This window comes from Vicia villosa, unplaced genomic scaffold (assembly GCF_029867415.1).
Source record: "Vicia villosa cultivar HV-30 ecotype Madison, WI unplaced genomic scaffold, Vvil1.0 ctg.000559F_1_1, whole genome shotgun sequence".
Lineage (NCBI taxonomy): Eukaryota > Viridiplantae > Streptophyta > Magnoliopsida > Fabales > Fabaceae > Vicia > Vicia villosa.
In genome coordinates, this window is record NW_026705255.1 from 52,333 (window position 1) to 71,270 (window position 18,938).

The 18,938-nt window shown below is 35.0% G+C and overlaps 1 protein-coding gene and 1 long non-coding RNA gene across 2 annotated transcripts; both read left to right on the plus strand.

Moving 5' to 3' along the window:
• The first annotated feature begins 7,584 nt into the window (after window positions 1-7,584).
• Window positions 7,585-11,345, plus strand: LOC131629344 (helicase-like transcription factor CHR28). The gene is made up of 8 exons (XM_058900131.1): window positions 7,585-7,644; window positions 8,267-8,338; window positions 8,417-9,326; window positions 9,731-9,861; window positions 9,972-10,193; window positions 10,280-10,825; window positions 10,920-11,129; window positions 11,241-11,345. Exons 1-8 carry the CDS (start codon window positions 7,585-7,587, stop codon window positions 11,343-11,345), a joined length of 2,256 nt encoding a protein of 751 aa, XP_058756114.1.
• A 3,679-nt stretch (window positions 11,346-15,024) lies between these two features.
• On the plus strand, window positions 15,025-16,055 carry LOC131629345 (uncharacterized). Its single transcript, XR_009292017.1, has 3 exons — window positions 15,025-15,103; window positions 15,297-15,404; window positions 15,793-16,055. It is a non-coding gene; the product is annotated as an uncharacterized LOC131629345 (long non-coding RNA).
• The last annotated feature ends 2,883 nt before the right edge of the window (window positions 16,056-18,938 follow it).

Sequence of the window (18,938 nt, forward strand, 5' to 3'; positions counted from 1 at the left end):
AATCACTTGAAAACACTTAGAAAATTTTCTAAGTATGAAAAGTCAAACTTTTGACTTTTGATTCTTGATTGATTTTCTTGATTTTCCTTGATCAAATGACTTCAAATATCATATATTGATGATTTAAAACTTCAAAAGTCATGGTTGACCAATATTTCCAAAAAGTCAAAGGTGATCCTGTGCAGTTGACTTTTTCAAATGAAGTGAATTCTTGGACTTTTGTGATGAATCAAAATCTCCTCTTCAAATGAGTGATGTGAATGGATTATACTGAGGTAATAGAAACTCTTGAGTCATGCCTTGAGTTTTGGATCCATGTCCTGATTAAAAGTCAACTATCTTGGTGAATTAGGTCAAAAACCCTAATTGTCGACCAGATGAAATTGTTGACTGTGGATCTTGGATTGGAGTGTAATGCCCGGTGGATGTTGTCATATGAGCTATTTGAAGATGATTGATGCCTTTGAGTGATGCCCTGGAGTTTTCTAGGGTTTCCCAAATGTGATCCCTGATTTTAGTCCTTGATGGTGCTCAAAACCCTAGACTGGGTATCAGATGAACAAGTGACTGCTCTGAGTATCTATTTTGTCTTTGATGAAAAGTCTAAAAGATATGACATCTCAGGGGGTCAAAAATTAGGGTATGACACCTTGCTTCTGATTGCCATCTTCTGATGCTTTCTAGATCATGTTCTGATTTCCTCAAGACCATCTTTTGATGTCTTTGAGACCATGTTCTGATGATGCCATCCAGATCTTCTAGGTCAGAGCTTCTGAAAGCTGATTTGGTGCATACTCTTTTAGACTTTCCTGAAATGGAAAACGTGAATAATTAGAGTACCACATTGTCTTATACAAAATTTATATATAATGTTATCATCAAAACTAGAAATATTGATTAGAACATTTCATGTTTTAACAGATATCTCTTTTCTCAATTCTTTGGTCCACCACCCCTATTCGTCTAGCAACTTTCTCGAGAGCAAAAATCTGTCAAGTATACTTATTTCCTTCCCATTATCCTTGAACTAAGTGAACTTTCCTCCTACACATGGTATATCCATCAACCCCATTGATTCCAAAAAATCCCGAAACTCCTCCATACCTCGGTTAAAAAAGTATAGACCTTCTCCAACTCTCTCGTCCTTATACAACACTTCAATAAAGTCTCCCGCAACACACCATTCCTAACCCCCATACTTTCTCTTCCTCTCCGACAAAGAACTCCATAACACACGTCTTTCCCCCACATTACACGACACGTATACATTCATAAGATTATAACAAGATCCTTGCCAATTTATATTAATGCCAACAAAACCTTTCCCTACGAAACTATAATTAAGAGACAAGGAGTCTCTCCTCTAAAGAATAGCCATACCACCCGATGCTCCTTCTGAATTACACACCGTCCACTCCACTTCATTGCTACCCCAAAACGCCCTAGCTAGCACCTCATTAAAAAACATTAATTTTGTTTCTTGAATGAAACACACGTCAATCCTACTGGACTGAATCAAAAAATTGACTCTCTTCCTTTTTAAAGGAATGCCCCTCCTCTTATATTATACGACATAATATTTATGGTAACAGATTTTTAACAATCATCTTGCCCTCCGCTCCCTTCTTATCTTTCCTCTCCATAACATCTAAAAGCTTGATGCACATACTATCCTGTACCATACTAGAAACCCTCAAATTAGAGATAGTATTCCACATTTTCTTACCCACCTCAAAATTATGATTATGTTGCAATCTATTGTTACAACACCTAATATTAGTATCAGAAAGAGAAGTACAAGTAAGAGACTCCCCATTTGAAATGAAGTCTCCTTCCGACGCCGCTGACTCCACGATCCTCCTGCCTTTCTTCGGTTTGTTTTCATTCATAGGGGCAATATAGGTGTAAAAAGATGAGGATATCTCAACTTTGTTCCCAAGGTCTTGCACGTGTTTTTTTTCCAGTTTTGCCACTTATAGAGACTTGTTCTCACGTATACTTCTGCAAGCCATGTCAAAAGATAATGGGCCTTTCTGCCCCATAATTCCCTCCACCGGCCCATCACTTTGGCCCACACAATCCACTACCTCTTCATTCCTACCTTCGGTATTTTTGTCGTTAAGTGCACCAATCCCCTTGGTCCCACCAGAAAATTTCCCATCCTTTTTTCCTTCTCATATAACAAACTATTATCTCTCTCCTTGGACCCACCCGAATTAATGCTGATTGATACATCTACTTTCTCTTCTGAGTCCCCTATTACACTTCCTTCTAAATTGTTCGAGATGACAAGCGAAGCATTAAATGCCTCATTAACTATTTTCTGAGTTCCTGACGAATTGGCATTATTGAGTAAGTCAAAATGCTCCTTTATTCCTTTATCCTTTGGTATAACTGTAAAGTGTGTCAACTTCATACTCACATCAGTACTATCAGGATGATATCCTACCTCTTTCCCTTTCTCTACGTGAACTGTCGTACTCAACATGAACTGTCGTAATTCATGAGATTAGTCATTGTTAAAAAGACACACTCATAGTTTTTGTTGTTGTTAGATTTTGTATATAATTGCTTTGGTAGTATTGATTTTATACATGCATATAAATTTATGGAAAAATTACTTCCTTATAAATGGATGCGTTTTGGGTTTGGTCAAACAGGCCGACTCTCATAAAACATTTCTCATAATAAAATCACATAATATCAAATTAAAGTAAAAAAATTTGTTATTATATTGCACCATAAGCTAATATCAATTTTTTACTCTAAAAAATATAATTTTTTTAAAATTATTTTTTAATTTTATGTACCCTTCAATATGAAAATTAAAAACAATTAGACATATATTCAAATTTTATCTCTAAAATTTTAATATGAATGAATATTTATTTTGTTATACTAATAAAATAATATATTACAAGCCAAAGTTTTATACAATTACTTACATCATTAAAAATTAATTTTTTTTTTTAAAAAAACTAATAATTTTCCTAATTCATTTTCGTTTAATATATAATTAATCCGTTATCCTCATTTGATTTGGCATTTAAATTATTGTTTGAAATTTGTAACTATGCACATAAAAATTATAATAAATACAAATGAATTGCTTATAGTTAAAAATGAAAAGTAATATTTAAATATTACTAAATAATATTATCTATTAACAAATACAAAAAATTGGATAGTTTTTTATTTTTTTTATTAAGCATAAATTAAATTATAGTAAATAAAATGAACTAAAATAAAATATTTATCTTATTTTAAAATAAACTTTCAACTAATATATCAAAAAAAAATCTTAACTTAGTTTCTCTCAATTTTTTATTTATGATTGATTTTTTTTAGTACACATGAGTGATTACTAAATTAATATATTATAAATTTGTAACTTCTAAATTATTAATATTATAGTTGATTTAGATGTCAGAACTCTAAAAATTCTAACTAATAAAATTTTCATTCATACAATTGAAGACTTATTTTATTCAATATCAGAAAAAAAAATTAAATAACCATGTTTAATAAAAAAATTACAAAAAAAACTATGTTTTCGGGGTATTTACCAAAATGTCTAGGTTTGGGACCCCATATAAGTGGATGCGTCAAACCAAATGGCGCATAAGTGTTGAATTTGGGTGCACGCGCCAAACCATTTGGCTAACCCTAAAATTGTAAGTGTTTGCGTCAAATGGAATGGCGCATTAGGCTTAGGCTTTTTCCCTAATAGCCAAACCATTTGGCGCATTAGACCTAGGGTATTTTTTTTCTTTTTTTAAATTTTTTTTATTAGGTAAGTGGTTATATATAATTTTTTTCAAAGTTTTTTTTTAGTAATGTAGAAAACGTAAATTGGCATTGGGTAATCGAAAACGAAACAACGACTTATATATAAAAATCAGAAGTAACAGTACATCGGTTACAATTGATTAAAGAAACGATACATCGACAAAAAATGACTAAATAAAACACAACAAAATGCTTAATGGAGTCCATCACCAAGATAGCCATCTATTCCGCACGACGGTCTTGTTATCACACGTCTACCGCGATCGTTGATGCCGCCGCGAATCCTAGCACCACCCCTACCCATACCCCTTCGTGCTTCTTGTTGGGTCTGTGTCACTGGGTCTAGAAGTGGATTGTTTTGTTGGTCGCTGTCTATGAATTCGTCCATGCCACCATAGTTTTCCGGAAACCGACTGTTGTAAAGTCGGTTACCCAATCCCTCATAAGGGTTAAATTGTGGTGGGGGAGTGGGTAGGGGAACGACTTCAGGTTCGTAGCACCCAGCAGCATTAGAACTACCTTAATTAAAGTCAAATTGGTTCGACAGTGTTGCATAGCCAGAAGGGGTGCCACGGTGAGAGGATTCATCTTGAGGACCATTGTCGGCTTGACGAACCGGGCGTAAGGTTTTGGCCGAACAACCTGGCGGACCCTGCAAACGCTTAAAAACCCAAATGGTTGTGATTGGGTCTGATATTGGCTAGCGGAATGGTGGTGGTTTTCATCTTCTTAAAAAGGTTGAGACTGTGATTGAAACAGATTTGGTTGTAGGTAGTTGCAGGCAGAACGGGACAGAGTAAGGAACAGATTTTGTTGTTGGTCGGTGAACTGATTTTGTTCTGGTTCTCGTAGTAGTTGTTGCTGTTGTGGTTGTCGTTGTTGTAGTTGTTGCCGTTGTTGTTGCCGTTGTTGTTGTTGTTGTTCCTCTTCAGGTTGTTGTTGGGGTAGGATGTAGTTGTGAGCACGGGGGTATATTAAGTAGAACGGATCTGCAATAAACAAGTTAGGGGTGGTGACAGTACGGTACCAACTCATGTACTCGGCGGAGGGTTTCATCTCATGATCACTGACGGGGAAGTTAAGGACATATTGGCGATGGTTCTTCCACATCTGGCGCCACACGGGTGCGAAATCCTTCCAGTTTTGGTGATTCCACTGATGGTTGACCCGTCTGAGGTGCCACACTCCCAAGTCAACTGGAGGGTCGGGTATACCTTGACGCATTCTGAACTGTAGCTTGACCCAGTCACTATGATGCATTTCGATGATGTTGTACCGGATCAGGCAACATGTTGTAGTCCAAATGTCTGCATCTGCAACTCTAGGCTCATGGTCGCAATTGAGACACGGTCTCCATATAAACTGCATGGATAAGAGTTATACATTAGTTCGGGCAAATATTTATAAAAAATACACTTATAAAGAGCAAAAGATTAGAGATAATACTTATTCGGGTCCTAAGTGATCAATGAGCTGGCGGTACATTGTGATGTTTCACCGCAGATTTTTTGTGAAGTCCATTTTTCAAAGGCGTGCGATGGGGCCATATGACGACAAATCTGGTGGAATCAATGAATGAAGTTTTCAAAGGCATTTGTAACCTTCCTATCACAGCACTAGTGGAGGCAACCTACTTTAGGATGGCTTCGCTATTCTCAACGAGAGGCAGGAAATGGGGTGATGTTAGACAATCTGGTCAACTGTTAAGTGATAGTTGCATGAAATTTATGCAATAGCAATCGGCAAAAGCAAACACTCATCAAGTAACTTCTTTCGACCGGTTCAACCGCACGTTCAGTGTGCGCGAAACAATTGACCACAATGAGGGTTTGCCAAGACAACAATATAGGGTTCTGCTGGACGAAGATTGGTGCGACTGTGGAAGGTTTCAAGCTTTTCGTATTCCTTGCTCACATGTCATAGCTGCATGTGCGTTTGGGCACCGCGACGCAAAATCACCACTGTCTCCAATTTACAAGACTCAGACATTGCTCCGAGTTTACAGTGTTGCGTTTCCAGTGGTAGCCAAGGAGGATTACTGGCCTGAGTATGATGGGGAGGTAGTTTGGCATAACGACGCAATGCAGCGAAAGAAAAAGGGTCGTCCCAATAGTACGCGGATTAGAACCGAAATGGACGTCCACGACAAAATGGAAAAAAATGCAACATTTATCGCCAAGTGGGGCACAATAGAAAAAGATGCCCTAATCGTGGCTCGACCTCGTCACAAGTTTAATCTACTCTGTATTTTTTTTTACGACAATGTATCAATTTCGCTTACCACCTCTTGTAACCTTTCCTTTGTCTTTCATCAATAAATCGTGCTTTAGTGAATAACCGAAATTGCCAACGCAGACATTATTTAGGGTTACTAAGCATTTTTTGAAATCGATTTATCAGACATTTTTCCGAAATTAATAGACCGGAATCAAAAACTGTGCGCGAAAATACACAAAGGGTGTTTTTTTTTTTTAAAAAATAACCCAACACATAGGAGCCAGATGAAATGGCGCCGATGTGTTATTCATTGGCCTTATGCGCCATTTGAAATGGCATGAAATTTTTTGCCCTAATTTTTCCATGTTTGCGCCATTTGGTTTGGCATGTTCCTTAAGTATGCGCCATTTGGTTTGGCGCATCCACTTATATGGGGTCCCAAACCTAGACATTTTGGTAAATACCCCGAAAACATGGTTTTTTTGTAATTTTTTTATTAAACCTGGTTATTTAAATATTTTTTCTCAATATCATGTCACTTTATGGTGCATTTGAATAGAGACCATTAAAAATGCAAAATAATTTATTTACTCACAATAGTCTTGAGAGTGACACTTAAATATATTTGATAATCTTAAAATTAGATATAAAAAAGTAAAAAATAAATGCAATTGTTGAGAATATATAGAAAAATAACGATGAAAAAATATGTAATTGTTGAAAATGTATAAAAAAATAACGATTGAAAAATTTGATAAAAAGAAATTATCAAAATCAATAGAATAAAATATAAAAGAGAAGTACAAGTAAAATATTAGTGAAAATATAATCGAATGAGTACATTTTAAGCACGTGGCTATGCTCCTTTTATTACCAATATCTAATAATTTAAAAATAAAATAAAAATAAAATATTGTAAACTAAGAATAAGGACGTGACTTATCTGACTCCATATCAAATTAAATTATTTTTCTATAATTAAATTATTCTCTTATATAAGAATGCATGAATATTAAAATTTATATTGTTTACCTAATTTATATTCTCCTAATTTAAATTATTCTCTTATATAAGTATGCATGAATATTAAAATTTATATTGTTTACCTAATTTATATTTTTAGCATAAATTTAACAGTATAAAAAAAAGAAATTAAGAGGAAAATCTAATATAAATTTTCCCAATTTAAACTATGTCATTGTCAAATACATCAAAATTTCATCATATAGAAATTAAATAATTACGATTATTAATGATTAAAAAGAATAATTTAATACATTATTATTTTTTTTCCGTAATAACATTTTGAAATTTGGAATACACAATGTTTTTTGAAGTGTTGCATAAAGTAAGTAAGCAACGATTGTAAAATGGTGCAGTATGTGAAAAGTTGCAACACTTTGTAAAATAGCTGAAATGGTGTGTTTCATCAAGGATAACAACCTTACGAAACAACACTTGTTCTATAAATTAATCATTCATGATTCTGAAAAATATCAACAATCAATTTCTAACAATTAATTCTTAAAAATTTTACGAAACACAATTTTCTGGATTTGATTATAGCAAAAACAGTATATGGCGGGAGGCACAAGACCAAACCCACTCGACAGGCAGTACATGTTACGTGCATTGAAGGTTGCCAGCCACTTTTACTTTGCCAATTTCTAGGACAACAAATCGTTTTTGTTCTTATTGATAATTTTCTTCGCCCTCTTAGAAATACAAACGGATAGAATTTTATTCAAAAGATGATTTTTCTTCTTCTACTTTTACGTTCTCACTTCAGATTCCAAAGTTAGCACTAAAGTAAAACTTCCAATCTCAGAATGTGTAGAAGAAAATAAAACTTGGATACAAAATAGTGGAGAAGTTGTTGAATTTTTCATGCATATATGTAGGTTATTATCATCACTATCACTATCGTTCAAAGACCCTAATTCTGTAGTGGAGAAGTTGGATTTTTCATACATGAAGATTGCATATGAAAAAAAGAAACAGAAGATGATTTAGTCAATGAATTAGGGTTTTAAAAGTAAAAATGTTAACGTTAGTTAAACCATATTCTTTTTGAAATTATAACTGGAACTAATTTTTTGAAAATATTAGGACAAACTATAATCTTTATTATTATGATTTGTATTCATCACTATATTCATTAAAACGTTAGTTATAAGCATTGATTTTTCGACCGTAGTATAATATATTTGCTTACCATGTTCTATTTCCGCAAGTGAACTAACTTTGTAGTTGATTTCAGGAGCTGTCTCAGCCAACGTCAGAAGTTAATCTCCCAGATGGGCTATTGGCAGTTCCTCTTTTACGTCATCAGGTTACTTTACAAATTCATTCATTCTTTTCAATAAATGATATTATAGGTGCATCCAACTGATATAAATTGTTGTGTCAGAGAATCGCTTTATCGTGGATGGTTCAAAAGGAAACATCAAGTTTATGCTCTTCCGGAGGAATTCTTGCAGATGATCAGGGTCTTGGAAAAACTGTGTCAACTATTGCTTTAATACTAAAGGAAAGGCCTCCGTTGCTCGAGACGTGCAACACTGCACAAAATAGTGTATTAGAAATCGTGGATTTGGATGATGATCCACTTCCTGAGAATGGTTTAATGACGAAGGAATTTGACGCGCCTCAAGATACATCTAGAAATGGAAAAGCGATCACAAGTGTGAATTCTTCGGTTCATGCAAAGGGCAGGCTATCTGCAGGAACCCTTGTTGTTTGTCCAACCAGTGTCCTGCGACAGTGGGCTGACGAACTGGCTAATAAAGTAACCTGGAGAGCAAATCTCTCTGTGCTTGTGTACCATGGAAGCAATCGAAACAAAGATCATCATGAGCTTGCCAAGTATGATGTTGTTTTGACTACTTATTCAATTGTTAGCCTAGAGGTCCCTAAAGATGACGGAGAAAAAGAAAGTGCTACGACGAGTAAGAAAAGGAAATGCACTTCTAGTTCAGAAAGCGGCAAGAAGATGCTTAAGGATGATGCAGGTCCTCTTGCAAAAGTAGCCTGGTTTAGAGTCGTCCTTGATGAGGCCCAAAGTATAAAGAATTACAGAACTCTTGTTTCAAAGGCTTGCTGGGGTCTTCGAGCTAAGCGCAGATGGTGCTTGTCCGGAACTCCAATCCAGAATTCAATTGATGATCTCTACAGTTACTTTAGATTTCTAAGATATGATCCTTATGATGAGCTCGAAACATTCTGTTCAAAAATCAAGGTTCCTATCACCAATAATCCACGAATAGGGTATTCAAAGCTGCAAGCTATCTTAAAAATTATCATGTTACGTCGGACAAAAGGTAAGATTTACATGTGAGAATTTTAGATATCATTTTTGCCATACACTGCCTTCTATATGATAGAAACTAAATTTGGAACATATTTTGATGGTATACTTGTGTTATATTTGTTACATGAACTGTTACATGATTAGAAAAATTCTAAATATGTCACCACTCACTGCTTAATGTAGTAATTAGTTGTAAATTGTAATAATCACTGCTTAAATGCTTATGAACTAAAAATGTAGTAGTAGTAAGTGATGATTTTTTGCTCGTTAAGAAGATGTATTTATGTTCAAGATTCTAGGTTTAATAGTGTTGTTTGTTTGTATAATAAATGCTCTAATTTATGACACTGAAAAAATTGAATGACTGTCACTTGCATTAGATTGAAATTTGTTTGTAACCATCATTTTCTGCAGACACAGTTCTTGATGGGCAGCCTATTATATCTTTGCCACCTAAACGTGTGAAGTGCAAAAGAGTGACATTTTCACAGGAGGAACATGACTTCTATTCCAAGCTAGAGACTGATTCACGTGCACAGTTTCAGGTACAGTCTATCTTGATAAAGTTTTGAAAGATTAGGATATTCAAAAGTCCGGTTTATTTTCACAGAAAGATGATTGAGTTTTTGTTTCTGCTTCTGCATGCATGTTATAGGAATACGCCGATGCTGGTACTGTGAAGCAAAACTATGTTCACATTTTATCGATGCTTTTGCGCCTTAGACAAGCTTGCAACCACCCTCAACTTGTTAAGGGTTACAATTCTACTTCTCCCTGGACATCTTCAGTTGAGACGACCGTTAAGATTCCTCGGGAAAGACAGCTTATTCTTTTGAAATGTTTAGAGGCTTGCGTGGCTCTTTGTGGTATCTGTAATGTACGGTTGCTCGCGCTTATATACATCATCTTGATTGACCACATCTCTTTTCTGCTTTAACATTCTTATCACATGATTCTATGCAGGATGTTCCTGAAGATGCTGTTGTTTCAGTCTGTGGTCATATTTTCTGTAACCAGTGCATTTCTGAACATCTAACTGGGGAGGACATTCAGTGCCCTGCTACAAACTGCAAAACTGATCTTAGCAGGTGTTCAGTGTTTTCCGAAGCCACACTGAAGAATTCTTTATCTGATCGGTCTTGTGATCTTTTGCTTGGTACCTCCGGTTCTGAGGCTGAGGATTCTGAACCTTTTTCAAATACTCGGTCAATTTATTCTTCAAAAATCATAGCTGCACTTAAGGCGTTGCAGTCATTTAATAAGCCGAAATGCCATACTTCCCAAGAAACTTGTATGCTGAACACTTCTAAGGAAAGTACTGCTTGCAGCTCCACGTCGTCCGGTGATGTTCCCAAAAACAAAGCTTTAGTGTTTTCTCAGTGGACAGGGATGTTAGATTTACTTGAAGAGGGTCTTATAGATTCTTCAATTGAGTATAGAAGACTTGATGGAACAATGTCTGTCATCGCAAGAGATAAAGCTGTTAAGGATTTTAACACACTCCCTGAGGTTTGTAATGTCATAGATAATAATAACAATGCTGAAGTTCTAGATTTTTAGTATTGTTACTGAGCCAACTTCACTTTGATCTGTTGTGTTTCAGGTAACAGTAATGATAATGTCTTTGAAGGCTGCTTGTCTTGGTCTGAACATGGTGGCAGCCTGCCGTGTTGTCATGCTAGATCTATGGTGGAATCCTACAGTTGAAGATCAAGCCATAGACAGAGCGCATCGAATTGGACAGACTCGTACGGTTAAAGTTTATCGTTTAACAGTCAAAAATACGATTGAAGACCGTATTTTAGCTTTGCAGGTGTTTTAATATTTGTGCATGTTCTTGTTTTTCAAAATATTTGCGTATTTCCTATGTAATATTTATGGATGATCGTCAACACTTTAGATATGATGTTTGATATATTTGCAGGAAAAGAAACGAGAGATGGTTGCATCGGCGTTAGGAGAGGATGAAAGTGGTGGTCGTCTTAGTTGTCTTACAGTGGATGATTTAAAATACTTGTTCATGATGTGATTAGGCATACAAATGGTAAGCTGGCGTCATTGTTGGTGGCAGCAGAAGACATATAGGTTTGGATATTGTATAGGTCAGAGAGCAGTAGCATGCATATAGCAACATAGGATATCATTGTTCTTTGTAAATCTAATTATATAAAAGATCATTTCCTCCCACTTTCTGTTCTTGACTGACATTGGTGTAAAACATTAATAAGAATGTTTCTCTTTGGACACAATAATAACAATGTTACATCTATTATACTTTTACTGCAAAAAGATATGCATTTATTGTGCGGTATAGATGCATAGTTGAGTTAAAAAAAAACCCTTTTTGAAACATGGAAGCAGGTGGATGCTTCATTGGCCATACTTGTGTAACTTAGGCACATTTTTACCGTCTAGATGTTCATAAAGCACTACATGTAAGTGATGATCACAATAACTTATTGTTAAGAAATTTGGCTCAAGTGTAATTTTACCAAATGAAGAAACGTAAGAAATGATTTTATATTTTGAAAATATAAAACCGGCTTGTAAGGATGAGCTTTGTCCAGGAAAGAAATGTTTTATGAACTTGCAATAACAGATCGCTAGAAAGTGTTTGTATCCCCCATGAGACATTTCACCAAATGTTATCAGAGGCTGAAAAAACATTACTTTTATGACTAGCAAATCATTAGAACTTTATGTTTTAAATATTGATTTCTGCTTGTCATTTCTATTCATTTTAAAGATAGATTATGTTCCTATAACAGTTCATAGCAATATCACATCAATATGTGTTTATACAGAAAACGCACAATCTTCTAAGCCTATCAATATGTGTTGATGACTACACACAACCCCCAAATGAGCCATTGAAGAAAAAGAAATAAACCATTAATCCATCCGCCTAAAATATAAGAGGATATAATAGTTATAAACATGACCCGGATGAGTGTCAGGTTAGACTGAATCCAAGAGCGCCGCAAATCGCCGGTAAAAAGAGCATATAAGCTAAGAAGGAAACAAGCATGAAAGCTGGCCTTCCGTCATACTCTGCTGATGAACATATGTAACAAATGCACACATAGAAACAAAGGCAGCGGTAGATATCAAACAATGACATTGAAAATGGTAAATAATTCTTATCACCGGGATTTTCTTGTTGGAGGTTATTGACGTTTCCCGTATTGTTACGATTCCCTTGATTTTCTTGTTGGTTCCCCGTGCTTTTATTATCACCTGAGTTTCTTGGTGGACATGTCTCCTTCTGTTGCATCACCAGAGTTTCTTGGTGGACAAGTCTCCTTCTGTTGCTATGGGCGTTGGTGAGGAGTTATACGAACTATGATGCTTTCACGTTCTTTGTTCGAAACATTAAGCCCCGCATATTCGCCATAACCGAAAAATCTAGATAAAGATATCGAAATACAGGATTCTTGGCGACGCAATTACTCGAATGGCATTGAAGAAACAAAGATGATGAAGCGTTACCAAGTTCCTTAGTCATCTTCAAATCGGATCCAAGTTGCTTCTATCCGTATAATTAAGAGACGGTGGTGACTTCATATAGCTACCCGACATGGTTCGAAACCCACGTCTAGTGTGGGTACGGCAAGACCAACTCTCCGGCGAAAGGTGAACAACAGCGCCACTTCCGTCGGTCTCCGTAGACGTGAATTTTGAACCATGTCTAGTAGCTATATGAAGTCACCACCGTCTCTTAATTATACGGATAGAAGTAAATCGGATCCGATTATCTTGAAGATGACTAAGGAACGAGATAACGCTTCATTTATTCAATGCCGAGTATTTGCATCGCCAAGAATCTCGACGTCATCTTCGATATCTTTATCTAGATTTTGCCATTATGGCGAATATGCGCGGCTTATTGCTTCGAACCGAGAACGTGAAAGCATCATAGTTCTTATCCATTCTTCGGATAAGTCCTCACCAACGCCCATAGCAACACAAGTAGACATGTCCACCAAGAAACTCAGGTGATAATAAAAGTACGGGGAACCAACAAGAAAATCAATGGAATCATAACAGTACGCGAAACATCAATAACCTCCAACAAGAAAATCCGCTATGAAAGAAGATAACTCTATAATACAACAAACATGAGTGTGACAATTGAGTCAATTAATATTATAAATTTAGTACAAATGAAAGTGGGATCTTGATAGTGCCCCTACGCATACGTACCCATTAGAATTAATGAAATCAGTTTCTCTGACACATGCAATAATGAATAGGTCTGTGAATCACTTTAATTGGTTGGTCACACATTCATAATATGAAACAAACAAAAAAAAGTGTATCACATGTTGTTAATTACTATATTGTTATTTTTATATATTTTCATTAAATAAAATTAACAGTTATATTTCTATATGAATATTGCAGAACGAGGATACAGACACTAGTGCAAAAACAACAATATAATTTTAAAATTTACACCCGATATAGTAAAAACGGGTGTAAATAAGTAACACGATGGCACTTTTGTAAATAAAATGTCATTTTAAGTATTATCAGATGACAATATACACCCTATTTTTTAAAAACGGGTTTAAATTAAAAATATTATTATAATCAAAACTCAATTACTCCTGTTAAAATAAAAACGGGTGTAAATTTATATAGACTAAAAAATATATTTAATTTTATAACTTAAAATATTTAATCTAAATATTAACATATTAGGAAATAAATTAAATATTATTAACAAATTAATAGGTGAATATTAATGATCTAAATTTATTAGGTGAATAAAATAATCTGATCAATTATGTTAATAACTATTTCTTTTAAACACATTAATTAATTAGTAGGTGAATATTAATAATGAAAAATTAATACCCTCTTAATCAGAAAGTAGTAACACACCATTTATTTTAACAGAAGAAAAATGAGACTAAAAATAGTTTCAACATATTTACAAAACTGAGATTGACGCACGAAACCCAAATTCACCTAAACCTAGATTCACGAAACTCTGATTCATCTCTGAAACCTAGATTCACGAAACTGAGATTCGCCCATTTCACTGAATCTGTGTTACAATGGCCCAAGTTTGCGAAGAAGAGTGAGATAGTGGCTGTGAGTTTCGATTCTCCCTGCCGAATCCGAATCTGATAGCGTCGATGTTCATGATCTCGTTTTGTTTCTATACATTCAATCCTACAAGAGTCTCCTCCCGCTGACGCCTAAGGATTCCGCCGCTGTAGCGGATGTTTGGCCTTCCACTTCCGCTTTTGATGGATACTTGTTCGCTCTCACGCCGCTTCAGGTGAATTCACCGTTTTCTTTCTTCGATCCTTGCAATACACTTTCATATGATGTTATGAATAATGCATTGCTTAATTCCTGTAATTGGATTGAGATGCTCACAATTTGTTTGGAGTGATTTCTGTTGACTTGATGTTGTGAAAGTGTCGATGTTGGTTTTGAATGGTTTGCAATTGCAGCTTGTGCGGAGCAACAGTAAGCGGTTTACGCCGTCGCAGGGTGATGAAGAAGCACATCAGCTGTCTTATCTGCAAAAGCATTTGGCTAATATTGTGTCTCTACTAGCAGAGCCTGTGGAGGGGGAAAGTGAAGAATCTCTGGTTTGTTTGTTTGTTTACTGCGTGCTTCCATGAGTTACTGACTTTGGCTGCATTGCTTTATATTTTTCATATTATCAATACTAATCAATTGACAATATAAGTAAATAAAATTTTTGATTATACTGCATATGTGACTTTTAAGGAAGCTTATGCCCTGGGAACTGCATTATTGCTTAATGTAAGGTTCTTACCTTCTTTGTCAAGTCGTTAAAATTTCACCAATTACATTCAAGAGTATATTGTAGCTTAATATATTGTGATATTTCTACCTGTTCAATTCATCTTGTTTTATTGCAGAACATTACCTATTCAGTAACATGAAATTGTCCTGGTTTAAATCTGTTTGCTAATTTGCATATATTCTTGTTCAGGGTTCGATGATTTTGGACCAAAGCATTTCCATTTCACGTTGGGAAGCTTATACAGATGACAATAATTGGAACAGGCATAACGTTGAAGACAGTATTACATGCTCTCAAGTATGCCTTAAAACCCTTCCTTAGAAAGCTTTCTTACTTTTAGTTTGACCAAGGTGAGAACTTAAGTTTTTATTTTGTTACATTTTTAAAAATATTCATGAACCATGCTATCAACTTGAGTCACTGGTTGATACTCTGTCAAATACACACGAGAAATTATATTAGATGAACATAAATTTCAACCATTGTTTTCTTCTCAATTATCTCAATCCCTTTCCCAAATGTAACTTGGAGTCCGTTTGAATTGACTTGTTTGAACTAATCTACTAGCATATGTCCAATAGAAACTATAATTTGAGTTTGAAGATAAGATTATACCCGAGAAAGTAGTTTCAATTCATTACTTACTCGGTGAGTCATTCTTTTCTGTTAATTTTTCTTTCTGCAGATTGCTATAACATCTTACGGATTGGGCGTGTTAATGTGATCGGAGACGTTATCTTATTCCTCGAAAAACTATGTGTCAGCCTCTCAAGTGCTGTTTTCGCTTTCCTCATGTTAGACACTCAAATACAAATCCGCGCATAACAAGATTTCATCTCCGTTCTTTCCTGTCATGTTATGTTTTTATTACCTAACATCACCATAATCGATAACAATCACCATAAAAATACATTCTGCATAAGCATGCTTAACACACAGTTTTAATCTAATCTCAATTTCTCATGTGGCAGAGGCGCTGTACGATTCTTTCCAAAAGGTCCCTCTTCATGCGTAGTAGAAGTAAGGCCTTTCATACATTTTTACTAATTTCAGCTCTTTTTTATCGATAACAATTCAATCTTTCTTGTATAACTGTTGCCAATTTACTTTAATCTCATATTAAGAGGGGAAAATTGGGTTAAATCAATACCAATGTAAGTTTCTCAATGCAGTATTTGTCCAACTAGCTGCATCACCGATTCACTGCATGTTCTTATTGGGTCAAATAATTGCCTATCTTTATCAATCCAGTGCATGACTAGGTGGCACATCACATGTATCCACACTAAGGAATAACTCTTTATATCAGTCACATCAACAGTTTTTTCCATGGTTTTAACTTCTAACATGAAATTAGGAAAACTTAAAAGTTATAGTACATAGTGTTTTCTTCTTTTTTTTCTTCCCCGGTCCCCATTCAGCATTTAAGTCAAGCACTAACTATTGCTTTTTTGTATTTTTGCCATTACAGCCGACGGCTTCTTATGAGGTTCCTCAACTTTTATCTCCAGTGGCATCCGTAAGTAATTTGTGTGAGCAAGAGATTATGTTCAAACTCTTCAAAATCAATCACTGTATTACTCTATCCATCCACCTTGAACGTTACATGTTTGATAAAATGTGTGTTTGAGATTGTGATAGTTATTTTAATGAATTTTTTATGCTTTCACTCTATCAGGTACCTTCCCTAATTCTGTAGTTGAAAGGAATAACTCTTCTTGTGTAATCAATGACTACACTTCAAAGTCAGGCTGGAAAAGAAACAGCTAAAGTTCAAAAATCAGCTTCGGCTTTCAAGAGATGGGGCGGAAAAGGCCCTTTTCTTAGATATGGTCTTCCCATGATCTCTTACTGTTTTCGGTGCTTTTGGCCTTGGCCATCTTTTGCAGGGCAGGTTAGTTTATGCCTTTTCATTACTTACTATTTGTTGTTGTTACTGTATTGCTACTTTCATTTTGCTTACAACTAGTATTGAAGCAAAATCCAAGTTGAAATTGTGAAAGTCGAAAATATAATTAAGATGAATATTCAAGATGAAAGTTTTGGTAAAATAATAAGACAATATATATGGTTAAGATTTATATCTTACTTTTTCCAATTTATTTATTAGCTATAAATTTTATGCTTTAGTAACCATGACTAGATTATTATAGTTTTGGACTTCCAGCATCGGAAAAGTTTCATTGATTGTTCTTGGAATTAAAGTGTTCCTTGTCTAAATTCTACTTTAGGCAGGGAAGGCTGTAGTATTGCCTCACTGTAAATTACTAGTCACATTTAAATATGGTTTTGGATATATACAACGCACTCATTCTACCAATGGTAATTTGTTCGATTCTCTTTCTTTGACGGACAAAGTGCAATACTGAAAAGAAAAAAAAATGAGAGAGCTTTTGTGGTTTTTTCCTTTTATATTGTTAATGGTGAAAGGCTTCAAACAAATCTTTTTATATAAGTAGATATTGTTGTGAGGTATTATGCTCTCTGATTTTAAGGATCTTCAATGGAAGATATCATGTAACAGTTTTTTTATTTTTCTGAAAAAACAAGTTCCTGTTGGTTATCTTTATAGTGTAGGCTATGCTAGGTAAATGATATTTTTATGTATATTTTTGTAGGTCGGGCCTTTCTAATGTAACTGCTGGAGCTGGAAAATCAGATGGCGTCTCTCAACAAGATGGGTTAGGCACACGTGTTTCTACTCCTAGAAATGATGTCGATAGCAATTCTGCAATCAATGATAGGCGGGATCGTCCTGTTAATTCAGACAAAGAAAGGATATTGTGGTTCAAACTAGTTCCGGGGAGCCTTTCAAACCGAAGTGAGTCATGGTCATTGGTGGAGATGGATATTGTGGTTGGGCGACCGCCCTCCATCTTTCTATGATAGATCTGTGAGAGCGGTGTATAGGCAGCAAAACAATGTTTTTGGGACACTGAATGTGCTATAAAAGAGTATAAAGAGGATTGCCATTTGGTTAAGCTTGGGACAATGGGTGAATACGGGACTCCGAATATTGATATTGAGGAAGGTTATATTACCATTACTCACACTGGGAGAACTGGCACTTTGCCATATCCGAAGCAACCTAGCTCGTTCTATCATTTAAGCAAGGTGCGTGATTCACATAACATAGCTTTCACTTGTAAAGCTTGGGGGATTCAGGCAACTGATCTGAATCAAGGAGTGGTATACGGAGTAAAAACAGACGAGACTGCAATGCATGAAGAGCTGTGTAATAGGTTTGATTATGATGCTATATTTGGAACTGCGTTGAATCGATTTTGTGTTCAGGCTGTTGTTGGTCATCCACTCACTGTTTATGGTAAAGGAGGCCATTTTATGTGTATGATTTTATAGTACTTGAAATATTATGAATGCACATGATATTGTATACTTTTTGGTTAATATTAAAAATATTTTGACTTAGTTAAAATATGATTTTATAGTATTTGCAATATTATGACTGAAAATGAAATATAACTAAATGGTGTATATGAAATAGGGTGTAAATAGATTTAAATATAATATAATTGTTCATTCATAAATGACATATTTACACCCGATTTTTATTAAAATAGGGTGTAATTAAGAATATATCTACACCCAATTTTAATTAAAATAGAGTGTAATTAAAACGTAATTACACCCGATTTTTATTAAAACAGAGTGTAATTAAAACGTAATTACGCTCAATTACACCCAATTTTTACTAAAACAGGGTGTAATTAAAAATGTAATTATGCCCAATTACACCTGATTTTTATTAAAACAGGGTGTAATTAAAAATGTAATTATACCCAATTACACCCGATTTTTATTTAAACAGGG

Bases quoted from the DNA above. Each gene is read 5' to 3' on its own strand.
- LOC131629344 (XM_058900131.1), top strand. From the start codon at position 7,585: ATGGCGGGAGGCACAAGACCAAACCCACTCGACAGGCAGTACATGTTA. The intron at 9,327-9,730 runs GTAAGATTTACA...CATTTTCTGCAG, and splicing joins CATGTTACGTCGGACAAAAG to ACACAGTTCTTGATGGGCAG. The intron at 10,194-10,279 runs GTACGGTTGCTC...GATTCTATGCAG, and splicing joins CTCTTTGTGGTATCTGTAAT to GATGTTCCTGAAGATGCTGT.